Genomic DNA, 25,084 nt, shown 5'->3' on the forward strand with positions numbered 1-25,084 from the left:
TATCCCTCGAGCCACAATGACACATCTTGCAAGCACACGTCACAATAACTGTACTGTCACCACCAGCATCACAATCTCAGCACAACCGATAGACCATCTAATTATATACTGACATTCACATGCCCCACACAATTGCATCCTTCATTTCACACCAAGCTCACAGCTCTTCATCCATGTCAGACATCCAGGGGATTACCAATGACCAGAGACTTAACTAGATCAGCCATATGAATAAGGTGGCTACAGGAGCTGAGGAGTTCTGCAGAAGACCTGTCTCCCCAAAGTTTGTCCACAATATAGAAAGTACAAATCAGGAGTATGAGTACGCTCCACCTGCCCAGATGATTACAGCTCCAACTCTAGAATTTTGACATGGTCCAGGACAAAGTAGCCTGGGTCATCAGCATCCTGTTCACCATCTTAAACATTCATTCCCCATCTGCCTCTTTGAGTTGGGGGCATGATGATACGGTGGGGGAGGGATGGTGTAGTGAGTGGATTTTTTTGAGGCTGTCCCTCACTCCATTAATGCCTGAAACAAAGAAAAAGCTTCCCTTATTCTTGCTGAAAATTTAAAATTCGGATTATTGCAAATCCATCGAAACAAGCCTCAGATTATTTTTGCACCATCCTGCTATTTTTGAAAAGTATCACGGAGTTCAAGATCCTGCAAGTCTAAGGAATTGGCAGCTTTCCCCTTGTTCTCTGCTGAGAAAAGATCCTTTTAGCTAATGGATAAGCCCCCTACATTATTTCTCTTTACATTTGCCGTTTGTTCTTCACTTTTAAAATGTATTTTCTGTCATTCCCCAAATCCCGCAATCCCGCATTGCCTTGGATGTCCCTTGCTTGGACAGAGAAAATGTTGATCATCGTTCCTTTTTTTGTATGAAGTTCGCATGTGAATCTAGGATAAAGGCACACTTGGGCATGCCAGAATAATTTGCCATTATTCTGGTCCATTTGGGCAAGGTGCCCCAGTGTGCCTGACTATTGTGGTACTGTACCCAAACGATATCTATTAGGAGAGGCAAAAAAAGATGATAAAGGAGCCATGCAAAATGTTTTTGTAGCTGAACATTGTATGAAAGGAAACAAGTGCAAGCAGCTATATTTTAACACTTTAAATGCAATATGCTCTGTTACTTACCTTAACATCTGTCCAAATAGACTTTATTTCCTGCTTGGGAATATTTTATACAGTGCACAAGTGATATCTACTTCAGATTGTGGGAGTATGTACTTCTTACATTGAATATATAGAAACACGTTATAAAAAATTTTTTTTTAAATTAATCAGGACACTTGATAGATACTATATATATATTGTACTTCATGTTTTCCCAGGTACTCCAGTATATTCAGTAGCATGGGGTCCCGATTCAGACAAGATTCTTTATACCTCACGAAAACAACTGATCATTAAGCCTCTACAACCAAATGCTAAAGTCCTACAGGTCTGTACATTTAGGGCTTACAATAGTTGCATGTTGTCAGTAATATGCAAATGATGTAAATATCATGTTAACACGTTTTTGGCCTTTGTCTAAAATGGTTCTGCCTGATTAATCTCTGGATCGGATATTGCAGTAAGTTTCTTTCAGCATGACAACGAGATTGCAATATATTCTACTCGAGTCCATTCTAAAATTTAGGTTTGTTCGCATGCATCTTTCTAAAGGAATAAACAACAGATTGCTTTTCGTCAGTATTCACTCAGGAAAAAGATAATGTTGTGGAGGAGAATGCTGAGCCCCAGGCTAATAGAATAGATGGCATTGAGGTACGTAGGGAAGAGGTGTTGGCAATTCTGGACAGGCTGAAAATAGATAAGTCCCCGGGACCTGATGGGATTTATCCTAGGATTCTCTGGGAGGCCAGGGAAGAGATTGCTGGACCTTTGGCTTTGATTTTTATGTCATCATTGGCTACAGGAATAGTGCCAGAGGACTGGAGGACAGCAAATGTGGTCCCTTTGTTCAAAAAGGGGAGCAGAGACAACCCCGGGAACTATAGACCGGTGAGCCTCACGTCTGTAGTGGGTAAAGTCTTGGAGGGGATTATAAGAGACAAGATTTATAATCATCTAGATAGGAATAATATGATCAGGGATAGTCAGCATGGCTTTGTGAAGGGTAGGTCATGCCTCACAAACCTTATTGAGTTCTTTGAGAAGGTGACTGAACAGGTAGATGAGGGTAGAGCAGTTGATGTGGTGTATATGGATTTCAGCAAAGCGTTTGATAAGGTTCCCCACGGTAGGCTATTGCAAAAAATACGGAGGCTGGGGATTGAGGGTGATTTAGAGATGTGGATCAGAAATTGGCTAGCTGAAAGAAGACAGAGGGTGGTGGTTGATGGGAAATGTTCAGAATGGAGTACAGTCACAAGTGGAGTACCACAAGGATCTGTTCTGGGGCCGTTGCTGTTTGTCATTTTTATCAATGACCTAGAGGAAGGCGCAGAAGGGTGGGTGAGTAAATTTGCAGACGATACTAAAGTCGGTGGTGTTGTCGATAGTGTGGAAGGATGTAGCAGGTTACAGAGGGATATAGATAAGCTGCAGAGCTGGGCTGAGAGGTGGCAAATGGATTTAATGTAGAGAAGTGTGAGGTGATTCACTTTGGAAGGAATAACAGGAATGCGGAATATTTGGCTAATGGTAAAGTTCTTGGAAGTGTGGATGAGCAGAGGGATCTAGGTGTCCATGTACATAGATCCCTGAAAGTTGCCACCCAGGTTGATAGGGTTGTGAAGAAGGCCTATGGAGTGTTGGCCTTTATTGGTAGAGGGATTGAGTTCCGGAGTCGGGAGGTCATGTTGCAGCTGTACAGAACTCTGGTACGTCCGCATTTGGAGTATTGCGTACAGTTCTGGTCACCGCATTATAGGAAGGACGTGGAGGCTTTGGAGCGGGTACAGAGGAGATTTACCAGGATGTTGCCTGGTATGGAGGGAAAATCTTATGAGGAAAGGCTGATGGACTTGAGGTTGTTTTCGTTGGAGAGAAGAAGGTTAAGAGGAGACTTAATAGAGGCATACAAAATGATCAGGGGGTTGGATAGGGTGGACAGTGAGAGCCTTCTCTCGCGGATGGATATGGCTGGCACGAGGGGACATAACTTTAAACTGAGGGGTAATAGATATAGGACAGAGGTCAGAGGTAGGTTCTTTACGCAAAGGGTAGTGAGGCCGTGGAATGCCCTACCTGCTACAGTAGTGAACTCGCCAACATTGAGGGCATTTAAAAGTTTATTGGATAAACATATGGACGATAATGGCATAGTGTAGGTTAGATGGCTTTTGTTTCGGTGCAACATCGTGGGCCGAAGGGCCTGTACTGCGCTGTATTGTTCTATGTTCTATGCTTTTCAAAAGCTGTGAATTTGAAAAATAGCTAATTGGGATGGATGTTATTTACTTTTTACTTTATATAATGTAATGCAATGGTCACAAAATCGGACAACATTTTAAACCCGGCTTGTAGTGGCACAAAATATAACTTTGGTCTCGTGCTGTAATCTTCAGCTTGCACGCTTAAAAAGGCCAATCAAATTCTAATTAATATGTAAATAATTAGATTGCAAATAATCAGTAGTTTGGGGAATGAAATAGAAACTTATACCAGGAAATTGCATATTTGAAGGCTTGTAATCTTATTTCCTGATTTAAGTGAAAGTAGGCAGTGTGTACTGATTTTGTTTTTATGTCAATTTTTTTTGTCCGGCCTCTCATTACTTCTGCTAATTCTAAATATGGTTGAATGAATAATGGACATATGCAGCAATATTTTAACGGATAAACTGCAGCATTTTAAAGGAGTTTATTGCAGTTTTTGGAGGGTTAGTTGAATATAACAGTGCTAACCATGATACACCATATCATGTGTCAGCCTTGACTCAGTTGGTGGCTTTCGTACCTCTGAGTCACAAGGGTGACACTCCAGTGCAGTAGAGAAGGGATGCTGCACTGTCGAAGATGCAGTCTTTTGGGTGAGATGTTAAATCAAGGCACCAACTGCTTGCTTGGGTGGGTGTAATAAATTCCATGGCACTATTTCAAAGAAGAATAGGGAAATTATCCCTGGTGTCCTGGCCATTACTTCCTTCACCATCGCAATAAAAACAATTACCTGGTCATTATCACATTGCTGTTTGTGCGGGTTTGCTGTGCAGAAATTAGCGGCCATGCTTCCTTCACTTCAAAAGTGACAACAATGAAAAAGTACTTTATTGGCTATAAAGCGATTTGAGATATTCAGTGGTCGTGAAAGGCGAGTATTTCTCCTGATGATTGACCACCTCGTGTGGAGGGGAGTAGGCAGATCAGGAAACCTCCTCATGGGACTGCTCGTGGACCTGGACAAGGTGGCCACCAATAGGTCCCGGCAGCGGCCGTTCATGGGGATCTTTTGATCTGTTTGCCCCTCTTTTGCGGTTATGTTTTCCCTGTGACCCTGGAGAGTGAGCATGCAATGTCCATTAGTATGCTTGAGGACTTCTGTGACCAGTGGGCACTGGGGGACTGGAGTGTATTATCAGCTGTGGGCAAGTAATTTTAATTAGAGTTATTAAGTTTTCTTTAAAGCCTTGATTTGTTTTTGTTAGAGTGGGTTATTAGTGCCCCTTTCAAATGAAATAGTCAATTATTTGTGGCTTCTTCCAAGAGAGATTCTCCCTGATTTCTGGTGGCGGCCGTGGTGTGAGTGGTCGCACATTTGGTAGCTCCAGCTCATGGTGGACATTCTGGGCCTTTTCCCCCAGCTAACGGCTGGGCTGTGAGAGTGTAAAAGGTGCAGAAGGGGTGAAGGGAGAGAGTGTTCCACCGGTGTATGGTCTCATGGACCAGAAGTGATCGAAAAACGAGGGAGCAATTGTCGAAAGCTGGTGTGGTGCCTGCAATACAGGGGAAGATGGCGGAGGGTCAGCGACTGATCCTGCCTGCTCAATGGTCGACGGATCAACTAGTGGGCTTCCTCCATGAGAAATTTGCCCAGCAGAGGAAGGAGAACTTGGACGACCCAACCAGGGTGGATCCGATAAAGGTGGGGATCGACCGTATGGAGATGAGGTTTGAGGTCCAGGGCTAGACGATCCAAAAGATGGAGGAGGCGGTGGGTGAACACGAGGAGCAGCTTGCCTCGATGGTAGCGGAGATGGGTTTGATGCGGGATCAACAGAGGTGGCTGCAAAAGAAAGTGGAGGACCTGGCGAATCAAACATGCAGGCAGAACTTGAGGATCGTGGGCCTCAAGTGATAGATTTGTTAGTGGGGGAGCATTTTGGAGATAGTGACCACAATTCTGTGACTTTCACTTTAGTAATGGAGAGGGATAGGTACGTGCAACAGGGCAAGGTTTACAATTGGGGGAAGGGTAAATACGATGTTGTCAGACAAGAATTGAAGTGCATAAGTTGGGAACATAGGCTGGCAGGGAAGGACACAAGTGAAATGTGGAACTTGTTCAAGGAACAGGTGCTACGTGTCCTTGATATGTATGTCCCTGTCAGGCAGGGAAGAGATGGTCGAGTGAGGGAACCATGGTTGACCAGAGAGGTTGAATGTCTTGTTAAGAGGAAAAAGGAGACTTGTGTAAGGCTGAGGAAACAAGGTTCAGACAGGGCATTGGAGGGATACAAGATAGCCAGGAGGGAACTGAAGAAAGGGATTAGGAGAGCTAAGAGAGGGAGAGGGCATGAACAATCTTTGGCGGGTAGGATCAAAGAAAACCCCAAGGCCTTTTACACATATGTGAGAAATATGAGAATGACTAGAGCGAGGGTAGGTCGATCAAGGACAGTAGCGGGAGATTGTGTATTGAGTCTGAAGAGATAGGAGAGGTCTTGAACGAGTACTTTTCTTCTGTATTTATAAATGAGAGGGGCGATATTGTTGGAGAGGACAGTGTGAAACAGATTGGTAAGCTCGAGGAAATACTTGTTAGGAAGGAAGATGTGTTGGGCATTTTGAAAAACTTGAGGATAGACAAGTCTCCCGGGCCTGACTGGATATATCCAAGGATTCTATGGGAAGCAAGAGATGAAATTGCAGAGCCGTTGGCAATGATCTTTTCGTCCTCACTGTCAACAGGGGTGGTACCAGGGGATTGGAGAGTGGCGAATGTCGTGCCCCTGTTCAAAAAAGGGACTAGGGATAACCCTGGGAATTACAGGCCAGTTAGTCTTACTTCGGTGGTAGGCAAAGTAATGGAAATGGTACTGAAGGATAGGATTCCTGAGCATCTGGAAAGACACTGCTTGATTAGGGATAGTCAGCACGGATTTGTGAGGGGTAGGTCTTGCCTTACAAGTCTTATTGAATTCTTTGAGGAGGTGACCAAGCATGTGGATGAAGGTAAAGCAGTGGATGTAGTGTACATGGATTTTAGTAAGGCATTTGATAAGGTTCCCCATGGTAGGCTTCTGCAGAAAGTAAGGAGGCATGGGATAGTGGGAAATTTGGCCAGTTGGATAACGAACTGGCTAACCGATAGAAGTTAGAGAGTGGTGGTGAATGGCAAATATTCAGCCTGGATCCCAGTTACCAGTGGCGTACCGCAGGGATCAGTTCTGGGTCCTCTGCTATTTGTGATTTTCATTAATGACTTGGATGAGGGAGTTGAAGGGTGGGTCAGTAAATTTGCAGACGATACGAAGATTGGTGAAGTTGTGGATAGTAAGGGGGGCTGTTGTCGGCTGCAAAGAGACATAGATAGGATGCAGAGCTGGGCTGAGAAGTGGCAGATGGAGTTTAACCCTGAAAAGTGTGGGGTTGTCCATTTTGGAAGGACCAATATGAATGCGGAATACAGGGTTAACGGTAGAGTTCTTGGCAATGTGGAGGAGCAGAGAGATCTTGGGGTCTATGTTCATACATCTTTGAAAGTTGCCACTCAAGTGGATAGAGCTGTGAAGAAGGCCTATGGTGTGCTCGCGTTCATTAACAGAGGGATTGAATTTAAGAGCCGTGAGGTGATGATGCAGCTGTACAAAACTTTGGTAAGGCCACATTTGGAGTACTGTGTACAGTTCTGGTCGCCTCATTTTAGGAAGGATGTGGAAGCTTTGGAAAAGGTGCAAAGAAGATTTACCAGGATGTTGCCTGGAATGGAGAGTAGGTCTTACGAGGAAAGGTTGAGGGTGCTAGGCCTTTTCTCATTAGAATGGAGAAGGATGAGGGGCGACTTGATAGAGGTTTATAAGATGATCAGGGGAATAGATAGAGTAGACAGTCAGAGACTTTTTCCCCGGGTGGAACAAACCATTACAAGGGGACATAAATTTAAGGTGAAAGGTGGAAGATATAGGAGGGATATCAGAGGTAGGTTCTTTACCCAGAGAGTAGTGGGGGCATGGAATGCACTGCCTGTGGAAGTAGTTGAGTCGGAAACATTAGGGACCTTCAAGCAGCTATTGGATAGGTACATGGATTACGGTAAAATGATATAGTGTAGATTTATTTGTTCTTAAGGGCAGCACGGTAGCATTGTGGATAGCACAATTGCTTCACAGCTCCAGGGTCCCAGGTTCGATTCCCGGCTTGGGTCACTGTCTGTGCAAAGTCTGCACGTTCTCCCCGTGTCTGCGTGGGTTTCCTCCGGGTGCTCCGGTTTCCTCCCACAGTCCAAAGATGTGCAGGTTAGGTGAATTGGCCAATGATAAATTGCCCTTAATGTCCATAATTGCCCTTGGTGTTGGGTGGAGGTGTTGAGTTTAAGTAGGGTGCTCTTTCCAAGAGCCGGTGCAGACTCAAAGGGCCGAATGGCCTCCTTCTGCACTGTAAATTCAATGATAATCTATGATTAATCTAGGACAAAGGTTCGGCACAACATCGTGGGCCGAAGGGCCTGTTCTGTGCTGTATTTTCTATGTTCTTCAGGATAAGCGAGATCAATGCCTGCGACATTGTCGGAGGGAGGATCCCTTTCTCCTTTGCCTCATTGAAGGTTCTCATCAGGAGCGGGCTCAACTGCTCCGAGAACTTCTTATAAAATTCTACGGGGAAGCCGTCTGGACCCGGGGCCTTGCCCGTCTGCATGCCTGCCAGCCCCCTGACTCCCTCCTCCAACCCAATCGGGACCCCCAGTCCCTGCACCCGCTCTGCTTCCACACTTGGGAACCTCAACCGGTCCATGAACCGCCTCATCCCTTCCCCCTCCCCGGGGGGTTCCGACTCGTATAATCTTCCGTAGAACTCCCTGAAGACTTCATTGACTCTCTCTGGGCTCAGCACCATGTTGCCTTCCCTATCCTGCACTCCCCCAATCTCTCTGGCCGCCTCCCTCCTGCGCAGCTGGTGCGCCAGCATCCTACTCGCCTTCTCCCCATACTCATAAACTGCCCCCTTTGCTTTCCTCAGCTGCGCCTCCGCCTTCCCCGTGGACAGCAGGTCAAACTCCGCCTGTAATTTCCGGCGCTGAGGTTTTTCCAATTCCAGCGAGGAGGCAGGAGGGGAGATTGGTGGAGCTTTCAGCATCCAGGTGGCGCGGGAGTGGGAGCAGCTGCACAAGCTGAATCTGGCTCAGTTGGTGAAACAGATGAAGTGGGACTTCAGAAGGAGGGATATGCCTCCGTTGTCACTGGCCGGGAGTGTGCAGACGGTGAAGATAACGGTCCTCCTGAGGTTTTTGTTTATATTTCAGAGCCTTCCTATTTTTATCCCCAAGGCTTTCTTTAAGAGGGTGAATGCGGTGATTTCTGTGCTTGTGTGGGCAGGTAAAACCCCGCGGGTAAAGAAGGTGCAGCTGGAGCGGGGTCGTGGAGGGGGCCTGGCCCTTCCGAATTTTATAAACTACTATTGGCCGGCGAACATAGCAATGGTCAGGAAGTGGCTAGTGGGGGAGGGGTCATTGTGGGAGCGGATGGAGTACGCCTCCTGTAGGGGCACGAGTTTAGGGGCACTGGTAACAGCGCCTCTACTGTTCTCACTGACTCGGTACTCCACAAGCCCGGTAGTAGTGGCTGCCCTGAGGGTGTGGGGATAGTGGCGGAAGCATATGGGGGTGGAGGGGGCATCGGTATGGGCACCAATTTGTGGTAACCACCTGTTTGCACTGGTTGGGGGGTGGCTGGATGGGGGGGTTTTGGGGGTGGCAGCGGGCTGGGATAGAGCAGTTTGGGGATTTGCTTATAGGTGGGGGCTTTCTGTGTTTGGAGGAATTGGAGGAGAAGTTCGAGCTGCCTGGTGGGAATGGGTTCCGCTACTTGCAGGCGAGGGACTTTGTGTGGAGGCAAGTTTCGACCTTTCCGCACCTGCTGCCCCAGGGGGTGCAGGACAAGGTAGTGTCGAAAATGGGAGTGGGGGAGGGGAGGTCTCGGAAATTTAAAAAGAGCTCATGGAATGGGAGGGAGCCCCAATAGGGGAAGTGAAATGCAAGTGGGAGGAAGAGCTGGGCAGGGAATTAGAGGCGGGGTTGTGGGAGGATGACCAGAGTAGAGTCAACGCGTCCTCGTTGTGTGCCAGGCTTCGCCTGATACAACTCAAGGTGGTTCACAGGATGCATATGACTGTGGCTCATGTGAACAGGGTCTTTGAAGGGGTGGAGGAGGGCAGTGTGTGGGTGGGCCCGCGAATCATGCCCACCTGTTTTGGGCATGTCCGAAGCTTGGGGGCTTTTGGCTGAGATTTGCCGATGTCATGTCAAAGGTATTGAAGGTAAGGGTGGTTCCGAGTCCAGAGGTTGTGATTTTTGGTGTGTCGGAAGACCCACAGGAGTCCAGGGAGTGAGTGAGGCTGATGTTTTGGCCTTTGTCTCCTGGTAGCCCGGAGACGGATCTTATTGGCGTGAAGGGACTCGAAACTCCCAAAATTGTCATATGGGTTAGTGACATGGCTGGGTTTGTGAAGATCAACTTCGCCCTGAGCGGATCGATCGATGCTAGGGTTCGGCAGAAGGTGGCAGCCGCTTATCGACGGGGGGGGGTGTTGTATAAAAGGAAAGAGGGAGGCATGGGGGCAGGGTGAGGTGGGAAATAGTTAGCGGGATTGGGGAATTGTGTATGTAAGCATGTTGGCTGGGTTTGGTTGTTGGTCGGGTGGGTGTTATGTTTTTTCCTCTTGAAAATTGTTCTTCCCTTATCACCTTCGGGAGGCACTCCTCCAACCTATCCGCCAACACCTTTGCATCCACATGTGATATGGGCCTATACGACCCACACTCTGTCAGATCCTTATCCTTCTTTTGAGCAGCAGGGAGATTGATGCCTGCCCCAAAATCTGTGGCAACACCCCGTTCCCTATCGCTTCTCAAACATCCCCACCATCAGCGGTGCCAACTTATTTCTAAATTTCTTGTAGTACTCCACTGGAAACCCATCCGGCCTTGCATCCTTCCAATCGCATCCTTTTTCTCCTACTCCACTATCGCCCTCTCCAATATGGCCCTATCCTCCTTCCCCAACCTCGGGTACTCCAAACCATCCAGGAATTCCTGCATCTGCCGATCCTCCCCCAGTGGCTCTGACCTATACAACCTCTCATAAAACTCCTGAAACACCCCCTTAATCCAGTTCAGAGTCACCACCAACTTCCCTGCCCTATCCCTCACCTGAATAAATTCCCTCGGCGCTGCCTCCCTCTGAAGTTGGCCTGCCAACATTCTCCATACTCGTAGACTGCTCCACTCGCCCGCCTCGGTTGGCGCACCGCCTTCCTTGTGGACAGCCGATCAAAGCTCGCCTGTCGCTCCTTCTCCAATCCAACAGTGCAGGATCCCCGTCTTCCGCATACTTTCTGTCTACCTCCAACATCTTATCTATTACCCTTTGCCCCGCACCTTCTCCTACTTATCCACCTGTGCCTTAAACAAAATCACTCTCTCTCTCTTCCCAACCACCCACCACCTTCAGAACTTCCCATACCACCGCCTGCGAAACCTCCCCCGTACAATTAAACCGCACATATTCCTCAATTACTTTCCCAATCTTATCACAAAACCCTCGGTCCACCAACAGCCCCACATCTAATCTCCACCCCGGCCTAGGCACTGCCCCCTTCTCCAATACCATAGTCCCCCAATGCGGTGTGATCCGATATTGCAATTGCCGACTATTCCGACCCCTTGGCTCATGCACCAAGTTCCAGTATCCACACTCTACCAATTCATGTGACTCCAAGTCTGGGACGGCCCCACAGACCTTCTTCACAAACCCTACATCATCCCAGTTGGGACCATACATGCTCACCAGCATGTATCATGTACAACCTCTCCTCCAATGCCCCTGTCACTATCACATACCTACACTGGTTTGCCACCACTTTCTCCATCTGGTATTCGTTTACTAACCAGGATCGCTATCCCTTGCGCCCTGCCATCAAATTCCAAATGAAACACCTGACTAACCCAACCCTTCCTGAGCCTCACCTGATCCTTTACCCTCAAGTGAGTCTCCTGCAGCATCACCACATCAGCCTTCAAACCTTTCAGATGCGCAAGCTCCCTCGATCTCTTGACTGGGCCTCCCAACCCCCTCACATTCCACGTAACTATCCTAACCGGGGGTCTCTCATCCGCCTCCCCTTCCTTCCTCTCCACCGTCATCATAACTCATGACCCTGCCCCATGAGCCTGTCCCGCCCCTATTCATTGTTAACATCGACCCCCACCCCCAGAATCCCCCCTACAGTTCCTCTCGAAAAAAAACTCACCCAGTATTGATCCATTTCCCCCCCCCCCCCCCCCCCCCTCTCTTTTTAACATCTAGGCTCCAATGTCTGCAGCCCCTCCCCCACCACGTCTACGTTCACTAGCTGATTTAAGTTAGCTAGTGCGGGGGCCCCCGCCCAGGCCTTCCCTCCTCTCCCCTCCCGCCCAGTCCCAGGGAAAACAATCAAACACAAACATCTCAGCAAAAAACCGTTGCAACAAAGAATAACAATAAAAAACTTAACCTCTATAACAGCGTGAAGTAAAAATAACAATATAGGTCAAAACTACATTTATACACTCTCCCAATTCCTCTTTCATAGTCACCAACCCCTCTTCAGTCCCACTCTTCACTTCTGCCCCAACCTTCTGCCTTCACAAACTCCTCTGCCGCCTTCACTGTCTCAAAATAGAAATCTCTGGCGTTGTAGGTCACCCTCCGCTTTGCTGATTACACTACTCCAAACTGCACCCCACTGTTGTACAATGCTGTCTTCACTCGGCCGAAAGCCTCTCGCCTCTTTGCCAGTTCCACCGTCAAGTCCTGGTAAATACGAACACCTGCACGAGCCCACTGCACTTCCCGCTTCTGCTTTCCCAGTTAGTTCAAGACCTTCTCCTTCAAGTGGTCCTTGTGAAAGCAGATGATCACTGCCCTTGGCGGGTCGTTCAACTTTGGCTTAGGCCTCAGCAACCAATGAGCTTGTACCGTTCATACCGAGACGGTTCCTCTTCCTCCCCCATCAGGTCCACAAACATTTTGACAAAGGTCTCGAATCTTCCACATCCTCGGACAGGCCCACAAACTTTAGATTTTGCCGCCTAGAGCGGGCCTCCAAGTCCTCCGGCTTTGCTCGCAGCCTGTTATTGGCCTGAACCACCCTCCACAGCTCATCCCCCATCGAGGTGAGCTGATTGCTGTGCTACAATGTGGCCTCCTCCACTCCCTTCATGTTTTCGCCCAGCTCCCTCACCTCAGCACATTCTCCCTGTCTTTGTGTAGGTTTCGCCCCCACAACCCAAGGTTGTGCAGCGTGGGTGGATTGGCCATGCTAAATTGCCCCTTAATTGGAAATAATGGATTAGGTACTCTAAATTTATTTTGAAAAATGTCAGTTTCATAGTGGCTATCCAGGATTTTGCACACCATGTTCATTGACATTTATGGCCTGTGATTTTGAGTTTAAATGGCTTGCTAGCATACCAAGGAGAATAGTAACTAAAGGAATGTCATCCAATATCTGTTTCGGACAAGATTGATAAAGAATGAGGTGAAATGGTTCCAGAGTTGTTGAAAGTGACCGTATCATCATGGGTTGTAAGAAAGAGTGAACTTGAATTTTTTAATGCAGTTGGTTCTATAAATCATTTATACTTTTTTATACTTTAAATGTAATTAATTTTTTTAACAACTGATTGAAAATGGACTGTTTACGAAAACAAATAATTTTTAATAGATTTTAGTAAAGAACAAACTCAGCTGCTCCAATGAATATGTTGCAAGATATAATTTGCTACAATCATGTAGATGAATTATTTTTGCTTTTCACACCAAGAAAAGCTCAGCTTTCAACTTCTAGTTGACTGATGTGTAACACTTAAAATATGGACCTGACTGCCATTTAAATTATTTTATTAAATCTCAAAGTTATGTGATTTTAGTCTATTGATTTATTTTGAGTATCAATATTTGAAATAAATGTTCATGTTTCATTTGAGTAATAATCAAATATCGTTGCCATTTCTGGTACTTCATCTGATCTGGATGATTTCAACCTTTTGAGTTTTTTCAATAATGTGAACCTTTTTAATGTATTTTATTCAAAAATTTAAGGCCCATCCTTATCTCATCTCATGTTGTATTTATCTTCACAGTGGAAAGCACATGATGGAGTCATTCTGAAGATAGACTGGAATGCTGTGAATGATCTCATCCTTTCCGGTGGTGAGGATTGTAAATACAAGGTTTGTATTCTGGCAAATGCTTTGACCTAATGCTTGCCTTGAAGACAGCTCAAATGCAATGATATGGTTACTGAATGGGGATTCGGAGCTATGCTTTGACCTAATGCTTGCCTTGAAGACAGCTCAAATACATTAATATGGTTATTGAATGGGGATTCAGAGCTGTGCTTTGACCTAATGTTTGCCTTGAAGACAGCTCAAATGCATAAAAAGGGTTATTGGATGGGGATTCAGAGCAGATGTAGAATGTTTTAAAAATCTATCCACAGCCACATCCCTCCCTACCTCTGCATGCTCCTCCAACCCTACAGCCTCTCAGATATCTGTACTCCTCCAATTTTGCCCTGTTGTACATTCCTGGTTTCAATTGCTCATGTCCTCAGCTGCCCTCCCTAAACTACTTTACCCCTCAACCTCTATTTTTACTTTAAAACATGTCTTAAAAATCCTCTTTTACCAGGTTATTGCCATATCTTGTGAGATTGGATAGTGGTAAATTTGTTTAATAATGTATCTTTGAAGTGGCTGTAATGAATTACTACATTAAAGGTGCTGTATAATTGCAAGTTATTGTTTTGAGTAAGAGGAAATGGTGAAAGTAGTAGAGGCAGTTGAATGAATGTTTTTTTAATCTAAATGTCAAAGAAATTCCAGAGCTCTTTCACATTGTGGAAAGTAAGGACGGAGGGAGTGGGCTCTGAGGAGGTGATCGGTAGTGTCAAAATGAATTTTGGATTATGTTACCTCCAGTATAATTCTACAGTGGATTGTTTTTGGTAGACGTGAACAAGGCCCCAAAGAGTTTGATGAACTGAAATCACATCTGACGATAGATCATTATGCAAGTTGTGCACCACGTTTGTGCCTTTTGAATGTAAGGAAGCAAAGGACATGCAAAGAGCCGCAACAGAGATCAGATACAGCGAAAGTATTTCTGGTATTGAGGGCGGAGGTGAGAGAACAATTATGAAAATCAATAGCTGCAGAGATATAGTGGCAAATGGAAAGCTAAAGACTAGACCGTTAGAAGTTTCAGAGTGCTGTTATAAGTGTCATAGGGAGAGCTTTCTCATGGAGCAGATACAAAAGGAAACAAAGTTGAAACGAGGTACATAGCTGTAGGTGGTGGGGGATGATATTAAAGAAGTGGTCAAAATGGTCTTGTCATTCATTATTCAAGCTCACAGGAATAGACAGTCTGCAGAAGAAGGAATGTTTCGGTCAGGGTGGCAGATGTGAATACAGGTACATTTAAATGGGTGAGAAGCATTGGGAAGATGGGAGGGCAGGAGTTGAGATGAACATTAAAATTACTGAGAATGAGCAGTCACAGTGCAGAAGCTGAAGGAGGAATGAGGGTAGAGTATCTTTGGGGAAAATCTCAGTGGAGCTTACGGTGTAATGGGGTGCAATCGGTTGAAGTACTCAAAGTAGAAGGTGAGAGAGTTCATTGTGATCTGATAAAGGCTGTGAAGGTTTGGTTTATGAAGTTGGTAGAATGTCTAGCTGGGAGGAAGACTTTGGTAATAAGCTAAGGAGGAATGCTTTGGTAATAAGCAAGAGGTTATCACAGAAGAGTCAAGGTTCTGTCAGTCGGGGTGCAAAATTAAGCTATGGATGGCGAGGGCAATGTTTACAAGTGAGTAGAAGATTTTGGCAGGAAGTGTAAGGATGTGGTGATCATTGATCTGCCAGCGCAATCCAGGATGGTTGTAATGGGTGGGATGAGTGGCTGAGTAGAATATTGAAGAGGTTGGCTCCAATCACGCATGATTGGTAAGATCTTCCGAGATCTGCATGGTGCAGTTGGGGTTGCAGCTCATAAGGTAGGAGGGACATATACTTTCATGAGCCAAATTGAGAATGCGGAACAGAAGTAAAAGCAGAAAAGTGACAGGTTGGGATAGGAATCGAGATAGCTGAGGTACCTGAGAGGAGCAAAATAAAGGTTAACATGGTTAATGGAGGGGAAGGGTTATAAGAGAGAAGCCTGAAAAGAAGCAGACAAACCAAGAACAAAGTCATGGTTTGAGCAGTGTGTGTCAGCCAGTGTCAACATTCTTGCCTCGGAGTCAAACATTGTAGGTCAAATTCCACTCCTGGAGTCTTGAGCACAAAGATATAGGCTGACACTCCATTGCAAATCTGAAGGACTGCTGCATTATCAGAGGTACAGTCTTTCCTGAGACTTTAAACCAAGGCCCTATATGCTCTCTCGGGTAGACATAAAGGATCCCATGACTCTATTTCAAGGGAATTATCCTGTTTGCCTTGTAAGTTAACCCAGGGGAGGTGACCTGGCCAATATTTATTCCTCAATCATAATAATTAAAACAAATTCATTGGTCATTTTCGCATTACTATTTGTGGGAGCTTGCTGTACAGATATTGACTGTACTTCAAAGATACTTCACTGGCTTAAAGCACTTTGACATATCCTGAGATCATGAAAGGTACAATTGTTACTTTCTATAAATTGATGCAGTGAAATTATCAGAATGGGAATTATGTTTATATAGGTGTGGGGGAGATCTGTCAGGACATATGATCTGTTGAAAGCCGCCTTGCCAATTTCTACCATTGCTGGTGGAGATGACATGAAACAGTCCATAGTTTAATGCCTAAGAGGCAGGAAGAGTAGTATTATGTAAGCAGGCACACAACTGGATTCAGACAGTGTACTTCCAGATTCCGGCTCAACCTGACACGTGCCTGCCGGAAAATCTCTGACTGAGAGGTGAAATTAATGGAGAATGGGCAAGGAACTGAATTTAAAGTAGATATACTAATTGAAAATCAATCACAGACTTTGACAAGTAGCCTCCTTCTATGGTGTAAATTTTATTTATGTAAGAAAGATAGGAAAAAAAAGTCTAGAAAATGGGACTATGAAAGCCTGAGTCTTATGCCAGAAGTAAGGTTCTATTGTTTTTTAAAGGGGGGGGGGGGGGGAGGAAGTGATTTTTACTTAGTGATTGTTATTTTGTCATGGCAAATGTTGGTGTTGAAGAGATAAATCGTAGTCCTGCTGTCTACTCGTGCACAATGCGCTTCAATCTTGCTCACTCAATGGGCAGTATTTAATGCAGGTGTTGGGGGTTTTGTCTGTCAGCTGGAGAGCCACTGCATCACTTCCTTTCAGAAAGACCTGCTGAATTAGGCACTTTAGTGGACAGCGGCAGGCCTTTCCCCAAGATCAAGGACCAGTGTTGAAGATCCAGACCACTTCGCAAGCTGAGGCCACCTGTGCATTGCAGGCAACGCCAATGAGAATTTTGGAAACTGCTGTTAATACACCATCAGAGGCAAAGGGTCAGCGAGCAACTCCAGGCAAAGCTAAATTATGCCAGAATGATGGTCGCAGGGAGTGGTCGCTGGCTGGGGGTAGGGTCGGGGGGGTCGGAAGAAGGGGCAGTGGTTCTCAGTGGACCCTCCTTCCCAATGCCAGGTCCCTCAATCAGTCGCTGAATGCCTTTGAAAAAGGAATCCCCGCTTGAGAGCTCATTTACTTTTCATCCTATCTGCCTGCTGCTGATTGAATGTTAATGGTGGAAGGATGAGGCCCTGAAATGGGCATTAAGTGTCCACCCAAGGGCCTCAATTGGCAGTGGGGTGGGAAGGCTATCATGACGTTTCCTGCCCTGGACTTGGTCGGGCAGCGGTGGGGTAGTGATAGTGTCCCTCACCTGCCCCGCCACCTGATCTAATGCGCTCCTGCATTCAAACATGCCCTCAGGGAAGGGCAATAGAATTTCACCCAGTATGTGAATCATGGGGTGAATATTGCTGAAGTTGAACCATTCCTGTCAAATTATATTTAAAAAAACTAAATTATTTGCCTTATTTACTGAAACATTTAAAAAATAATTTTTTGTGTGTATGTTTAGGTATGGGACAGTTATGGACGTCTGTTGTATAGCGCCCAGGCACATGACTATCCTATAACATCTGTGGCTTGGGCACCTGATGGGCAGCTATTTGCTGTTGGATCATTCAACACCCTTCGTCTATGTGATAAAACTGGGGTAGGTTTTTAATTAATGTCTCAGAATATTAATGCACTAGCAGCCAATTGCTACTGGTGTTGTCTCATCATGACCATTCTGCATTACTTGAAGGTTTAAAAACATGTAAGCCCAAACCTATCTTGTTTTTCAATAGTTTTCTCTTGCCTTTTTCTCGTGAAAGTGTTTACTCTTTCCGATGGTGCTGTTGCACAGATGCTAGCTTACTTGCCATATCCTGCCTTTCATTCTTCATTTAGAAACTTTGACAGTGTTTGCAGATAATAGCCAAGCCTGATCCAGTCTTCATCCAATATCCACCTGTGGACTATCAGTAGCGGTCAGAGGGTAATGATGAAGAGGGGAAGCTCAGGCAGTTTTTTTTTTTTCTTCCTAATCTGAGGATAATTGTAGTGATCCATTGGAGAAGCAAACCAGAGCTGTAATTTAACTTTTTTTCAGAAAAGCAACTCTTGCCTTTTTTTAAAACTGCGATTGTTTGTTCTCTTTAAAGAAGGAGGAATGAGGATGCATTGTACTAGCAACCAGAAGCTGGTATAGTACAGTATGTAGCTAGCAGACTGAAATGAATCTCTCATTAAACTTATTGGCTCACACATATCTACAGAAGTTGATTTCCCCATGCATCACATTTTTAATGTCAATGGCATTGCTTTTAAAAAAAATTTATAAAGTTCCGTACTAAGTTTAAAATGTTCCCAGAAGGTCCAGTGTACCAGAAATGGCTCCCTATTGACACAAAAGTGGCAGTATCACAACATTAAATTACTGTGCATTGACTTGTAATGCTTCTTACTTTTGAACTCCTAACAAATGATTATAAATTTCTGCATTGCAAAATTGTTTAGAAAGGCTAACCTGGACTGGTTTATTCTTCTAACAATTTTAAAGAGGTGGACAGGCAGTCCTTCACTTATGAAATGTCAGAACAGAAGTGTTGTTCTTAGCTGTCAAAGATGTTTATGTATTGCTCCAAAAAATAATAGAAGACCGTAGGGCTTAATGCATGTTTAACACATGAAATCCCCTTGCATTGACTGAATTACAGCTGCTTGTTATTACTGTAGTTTCTGCTCTTGCCTTTTTTTTATTTTATTTGCTGAATCTGTTGCTCAAATGTCTTCAGTTCTAGTTCATCAACTTCATGCAGTCAGTCATCAGTTTCTAATACATCAAGGTTGATGGAAAATGTTGTTGTTTGAGGGCACGTTACAATATTTCATCTGATCTGACTTTTGCGGAATTGTAAACCTTTTTGTTTATTCTGGGATGTGGGTGACACTCAAAGTGTATTTAATAATCTTTATTAGTGTCACAAATAGGCTTGCATTACACTGCAATGAAGTTAAAATCCCCTAGTCACCACACTACTCCGCCTCTGCGGGTACACTGAGGGAGATTTCAGAATTTCCAATTCACCTAACAAGCACGTCTTTCAGGACTTTATTGCTATTTATTGATCATTGAGAGTCAAACACATAAAATAGTACTTGAGCCACATATAGACTAGACAAAGTAACAGTGGCAGGTTCTCTTGAAGTACATTTGTGAACCAACTGGTCTCTTCCAACTAAATGCACAAATTATTAGATATATTGGTGTTCCTGTGCCATCAAATGCCTGATGCCTCATCTGGGATGGCTTTAAAAAAATTCTTTGGGATGTGGCTGTCACTGGCAAAGCCAGCATCAATGTTGTCCATCCCTAATTACCCTTGAACTGAATGGCTTGCTAGTGTATTGCAGAGGCCATTTAAGAGTCCACCACATTATTGTGGGTCTGCAGTTACATGTAGGCCAGACCTGGAAAAGATGATAGATTTCCTTCCCTGAACCCATTAGTGAACCAGATGGATTTTTACAACAATCAATGATGAGTGTTATGGTGACCATTACTGATGTAATTCCATTGACATATGTACCACACAAGTGCCAGGCAAGTTACATTTGTGCCCCACAAGTGCCAGCCAATGACTATCTCCAATAACAGAATCTCCCCATGATAATCAATGGCATGACCATTGTTGATTCCACCACAATCAACATCCTTGGGGTTACCATTGACTAGAAACTGAACTGAACTAGTCATATAAATAAGATGGCTAAAACAGCAGATCAAAGAGTGGGAATTATGTGGCACGCAAACGCCTACTGGCTCCCCCAAATCCATCTACAAGGCAAAAGCCAGAAGTGTGATGGAATACAGTCCACTTGCCTGGATGAGTGCAGCTCCAACAACATTCAACGAGCAGGACACTGTCCAGGACAAAGGAACCCATTTGATTGGTAATTCATTCACCACCATAAATATTCCCTCCCTCCACCACCGATGCAAATTGGCAGCAATGTGGACCATCTAGAAGATGCACTGCAGCAACTCACCAAGGCCTTTTCGACAACACTTTCCCAACTGTAACCTCTGCCACCTAGAAAGTCAAGGTCAGCAGATGTATGGGAAGATCACCCCCTGTAAATTCCCCTCCAAACCAAACACCATCCTGAATTGGAACTATATTGCCGTTGTTCACTGTCACTGGGTCAAAATTCTGGAACTCCCTTCTGAACAGCACTGTGGGTGTAACTACACCACAGTTACTGCAGCAGTTGAAAAATGCACCACTTTCTTTATTTAAAAAAACAATTTTTCTTAAAGGTTTTCATAAAATATCAATAACAAAATGAGAAAGAAAAAAGAACCCAACAGGGTTAAGTACAAAACACAATCTAAAAAAGCAACCCCCCCCCCCGTACATAAATAATAAATTAACATTACCACCCCGACTTAACACAACACCCCCTCAGACCCTCCAGAGTAAATAACATAAACAAAAATAAAGTAACCCCCCCCCCCCCCCCCCCACCCTCTCAAGGCGAATTGCACCCTCTCTAATTTAATGAACCCTGCCATATCGCTGATCCAGGATTCCACGCTTGGGGGCCTCGCATCTTTCCACTGAAGAAGAATCCTTCGCCGGGCTACCAGGGACGCAAAGGCCAGAATTCTAGCCTCTTTCACCTCCTGCACTCCCGGCTCCTCTGCCACCCCAAATATTGCAAGCCCCCAGCCCGGTTTGACCCTGGATCCTACCACCTTCGACATAGTCCTCGCTACGCCCTCCCAAAATTTCTCCAGTGCTGGGGACATATGGGTGTGAAAACACACCTGTCCTCACCCCCAAAGAACCGGCTCATCCTTGTCCCGGTCATGTGTGCCCTGTGCAGCACCTTAAACTATATGAGGCTGAGCCTCGGCGCACGAAGAGGAAGAGTTCACCCTCCCTAGGGCATCTGCCCGCGTCCCCTCTTCGATCTCCTCTCCCAACTCCTCCTCCCACTTACCTTTCAACTCCACCACCGAGGCCTCCTCCTCCTCCTCCTCCTGCATCACCTGGTATGTTTACGAGATCTTCCCCACTCCCACCCACCCCACCGAGAGCACCCTGTCCTGTACTGTGTGTGGCAGTAGCCGTGGAAATTCCACCACCTGCCGTCTGGCAAACGCCCTTACCTGTAAGTACCTGAAGGTGTTCCCCGGTGGGAGCCCGTACTTCTCCTCCAGCTCACCCAAGCTCGCGAACTTCCCGTCCACAAACAGGTTCCCCCAACTTTAGTATCCCTGCCCTGTGCCACCCCGAAAACCCTCCACCTGTTCTTCCTGGGGCGAACCGGTGGTTCCCCCGTAATGGGGTCCAGGCCGAGGCCCCAACTCCCCCCCCCCCCCCCCCCCCCGTGCCACCTCCACTGCCTCCAAAGCTTGAGGGCCACCACCACCACCGGGCTCGTGATATACCTCCTTGGAGGGAGCGGCAGCGACGCCGCTGCCAGCACCCATGGACTCGTACCGACACAGGACGCCGTCTCCAGCCTCTTCCATGCAACCCCCTCCCCCTCCATCACCCATTTGCGCACCATCGTCGCATTGGCGGCCCAGTAGTACCCACAGAGGTTGGGCAGCACCAGCCCCCCCACTATCTCTACTCTGCTCCAGGAACACCCTTCTCACCCTCTGAGTCCCTCGCGCCCACACAAACCCCATTATACTCCTGTTAACCCGCCTGAAAAAAGCCTTTGGGATAAACACGGGGAGGCACTGGAACAGGAACAAAAACCTTGGGAGCACCGTTATTTTGATTGACTGCACCCTACCCGCCAAGGACAGCGGCAACGCGTCCCACCTCTTGAACTCCTCCTTCATTTGCTCCACCAGCCTTGTAAAATATAGCCTATGCTGGGCCCCCCCAGCTCCTGGCCACCTGGACCCCCAAATACCTGAAGCTCCTCTCCGCCTTTTTTAGTGGGAGCTCGCCAATCCCCCTCTCCTGGTCCCCTGGATGAACTACGAACAGCTCGCTCTTCCCCATGTTGCGCTTGTACCCCGAAAAGTCCCCGAATTCCCTAAGAATCCTCATTACCTACGGCATTCCTCCCACCGGGTCCGCCACATACAGCAGCAGGTCGTCCGCATAAAGTGACACCCTATGCTCCTCTACCCTCACCATCTCCCCCACCAGCCTCTCCCTCTTCCCCTGCTCCCTTCTCTCCTTGTGGGCCCTAATGGAGATCAGCTCTCCCCTCACCACCGCCTTCAGTGCCTCCCATACCATCCCCACTCTGACCTCCCCGTTGTCGTTGGTCTCCAAGTACCTCTCTATACTTCCTCGGACCTGCTCGCTCACCTCCTCGTCCGCCAACAGCCCCACCTCCAAGCACCACAGCGGGCGCTGGTCCCTCTCCTCCCCCATCTCCAAGTCCACCCAATGCGGGGCGTGGTCCGAAATGGCAATTGCCGAATACTCGGTATCCTCTACTCTCGCTATCAGCGCCCTACTCAAAATGAAAAAGTCGATTCGAGAATAAGCCTTATGGACATGTGAGAAGAATGATAATTCCCTTGCATTTCTCCAAGGGTCCACCCCTCCCATTTGGTCCATAAATCCCCTCAGCGCTCTAGCCGCCGCCGGCTTCCTACCCATCCTAGACCTGGAGCGATCCAGAGCCGGATCCAACACCGTGTTAAAGTCTCTCCCCCCCCCCCCCCCCCCTCCCTCCATTATCAGGCCCCCCACTTCCAAGTCTGGGATCCGACCCAACATACGCCGCATAAAACCCGCATCGTCCCAGTTCTGAGCATACACATTGACCACTACCACCCTCTCTCCCTGCAACTTGCCACTTACCATTATGTACCTACTGCCATTATCTGCCACAATGCTCGACGCCTCGAATGACACCTTTCCCATCAAGATCGCCACCCCTTGATTTTTGGCATCTAGCCCCGAGTGAAACACCTGGCTTACCCAACTTTTCCTCAGTCTTACCTGGTCTGCCACCTTCAGGTGTGTCTCCTGGAGCATAACCGCATCCGCCTTGAGCCCCTTCAGGTGCGCGAACACGCGGGCCCGCTTAACCGGCCCATTCAGTCCCCTTACATTCCAGGTTGTCAGCCGGATCAGGGGCCTACCCGCCCCCCTCCCCCGCCGACTAGCCATGACCCCTCCTCGGCCAGCCACGCGCCCGCACCCCACACCCGGCCCGTTCCCCACAGCGGCATACCCCCGTCTCGATCGACCCCCCCCCCCCCCCCACTCGCTCCAGCTCCTCCTTGATCTTAGCAGCAGCAACTCGATTCCCCCCCCCACCCTGCCCCGGCTAGGACCCATCCTAGCTGCTTTACTCTCTTCCCCCCCCCCCATTGCACTTCCGCAAGTCAGCTGACTCCTGCTGACCCCGGCCACTCCCGCCTCCCCTTCGACTCCTCCCATTATGTGGCACACCCTCCTCTCCCGCTCCCCATCCACAGGCTCTCCCCCTCCGCCCTGCGTTCTAAGTGTGGGAAACAATCCTCACTTCCCTGGCCGCCCCCCCCCCCAGTCTTCAGCGCAGGAAAAAAGCCCGCGCTCTCCACCTACCAGGCCCCACCACCAACCAAAACAGTGCCCAACCCGCCCCATCCACCCTCCCCAACCCAAAAGAGAAAAACACAGAGAAAAAGAAACCCAAAACAATGCAAAGGCCCCCCCCCCCCCTCCCGAACAAAAAATAGGCATAACATATCCACCGCAGCCCCCAATCGCCCATGCCCGACCCTCAGTCTGTGTCCAGCTTCTCGGCCAGAACAAAGGCCCACGCCTCCTCCGGAGACTCAAAATAATGGTGCCGGTCCTTGTAGGTAACCCACAATCGCGCCGGCTGCAACATGCCAAACTTCACCCCCTTCCTGTGCAGCACCGCCTTCGCTTGATTGTACCCGGCCCTCCTCTTCGCCACCTCCGCACTCCAGTCCTGGTATATTCAAACCTCTGCGTTCTCCCACCTGCTGCTCCTCTCCTTCTTGGCCCACCTGAGCACACACTCCCGATCGACGAACCGATGGAACCGCACCAGCACTGCCCGCGGAGGCTCGTTAGCCTTGGGCCTCCTCGCCAACACTCTATAGGCCCCTTCCAGCTCCAGGGGCCCCTGGAAGGAGCCCGCTCCCATCAGCAAGTTCAACATGGTGACCACATAGGCCCCCATGTCCGGCTCCTCCAGCCCCTCCGGGAGGCCCAGAATCCGCAGATTCTTCCGCCTCGACCGATTCTCCACCTCCTCGAACCGCTCCTGCCATTTCTTGTGGAGCGAATCGTGCGCCTCCACCTTTACCGCCAGGCCTAAGATCTCGTCCTCATTGTCAGAGATCTTTTGTCGAGCCTCTCTGATCGCCACCCCCCTGGGCCGTCTGTGTCTCCAGCAGCTTATCAATAGAAGCCTTCATCGGCTCTAGCAGGTCCGTTTTAATCTCTCTGAGGCAGTGCTGGATACCCTCCTGTTGCTCCTCCGCCCACTGCCGCCACGCTGCCTGGTCTCCGCCCGCCGCCATTTTGTCCTTCTTCTCCCTCCCTTCTTCGGGTCCACCACCACCTTTTTTGTTGCCCCGCTCCTAGTTAAAGCCATATACTGACGGGGAGCTGTTATTAACTCCTTCCCACACTGGGAAACGTCGAAAAAGTGCCGTTGGGGGCCCTGAAAAGAGCCCAAAAGTCCGTTTTTGCGGGAGCTGCCGAATGCGCGACTTAGCTCCGCATAGCCGCAACCGGAAGTCAATATGCACCACTTTCATGGGCAGTTGGGGATGGGCCATAAATGCTGTGAATTAACAAATTAAAAAAAAATTCAAGATACAGACTGACTGGAAGGCTATTTTAGTGTATGCTAATGGTCCAGGCTTACACCCGAGATTCTTGGCTCTTTGTGCAAGTAAGGACCCCAAAACGAAAGTTGAAAAGCAATGCAAAGAAATCTATGCGCCATGAAAATTCTAGTGGAAGGACAATTTATTATATTGAAACAACAGTCTGCTATATGGATAGATAAGATAGATGAGATGGGCAGCACGGCAACGCAGTGGCTAACACTGTTGCCTCACTACGTCGACATCCCAGGTTCGATTCCGGCTCTGGGTCACTGTCCAT

The 25,084-nt window shown here is 47.4% G+C and overlaps 1 protein-coding gene across 6 annotated transcripts in view; it reads left to right on the forward strand.

The window, feature by feature from the left end:
• The window catches only part of ift80 (intraflagellar transport 80 homolog (Chlamydomonas)), a 398,557-nt gene that overhangs the window by 125,660 nt on the left and 247,813 nt on the right, over positions 1-25,084 (forward strand). For all 6 annotated transcript variants that reach the window (XM_072474470.1, XM_072474472.1, XM_072474473.1 and 3 more), the window contains exons 6-8: positions 1,348-1,457; positions 13,520-13,609; positions 17,497-17,634. In XM_072474470.1, coding sequence (XP_072330571.1) covers positions 1,348-1,457; positions 13,520-13,609; positions 17,497-17,634 — 338 coding nt within the window. The remainder of the gene's footprint in view (positions 1-1,347; positions 1,458-13,519; positions 13,610-17,496; positions 17,635-25,084) is intronic.

The sequence above is a fragment of the Scyliorhinus torazame genome, chromosome 14 (assembly GCF_047496885.1).
Source record: "Scyliorhinus torazame isolate Kashiwa2021f chromosome 14, sScyTor2.1, whole genome shotgun sequence".
NCBI classification, from domain to species: Eukaryota; Metazoa; Chordata; class Chondrichthyes; order Carcharhiniformes; family Scyliorhinidae; genus Scyliorhinus; species Scyliorhinus torazame.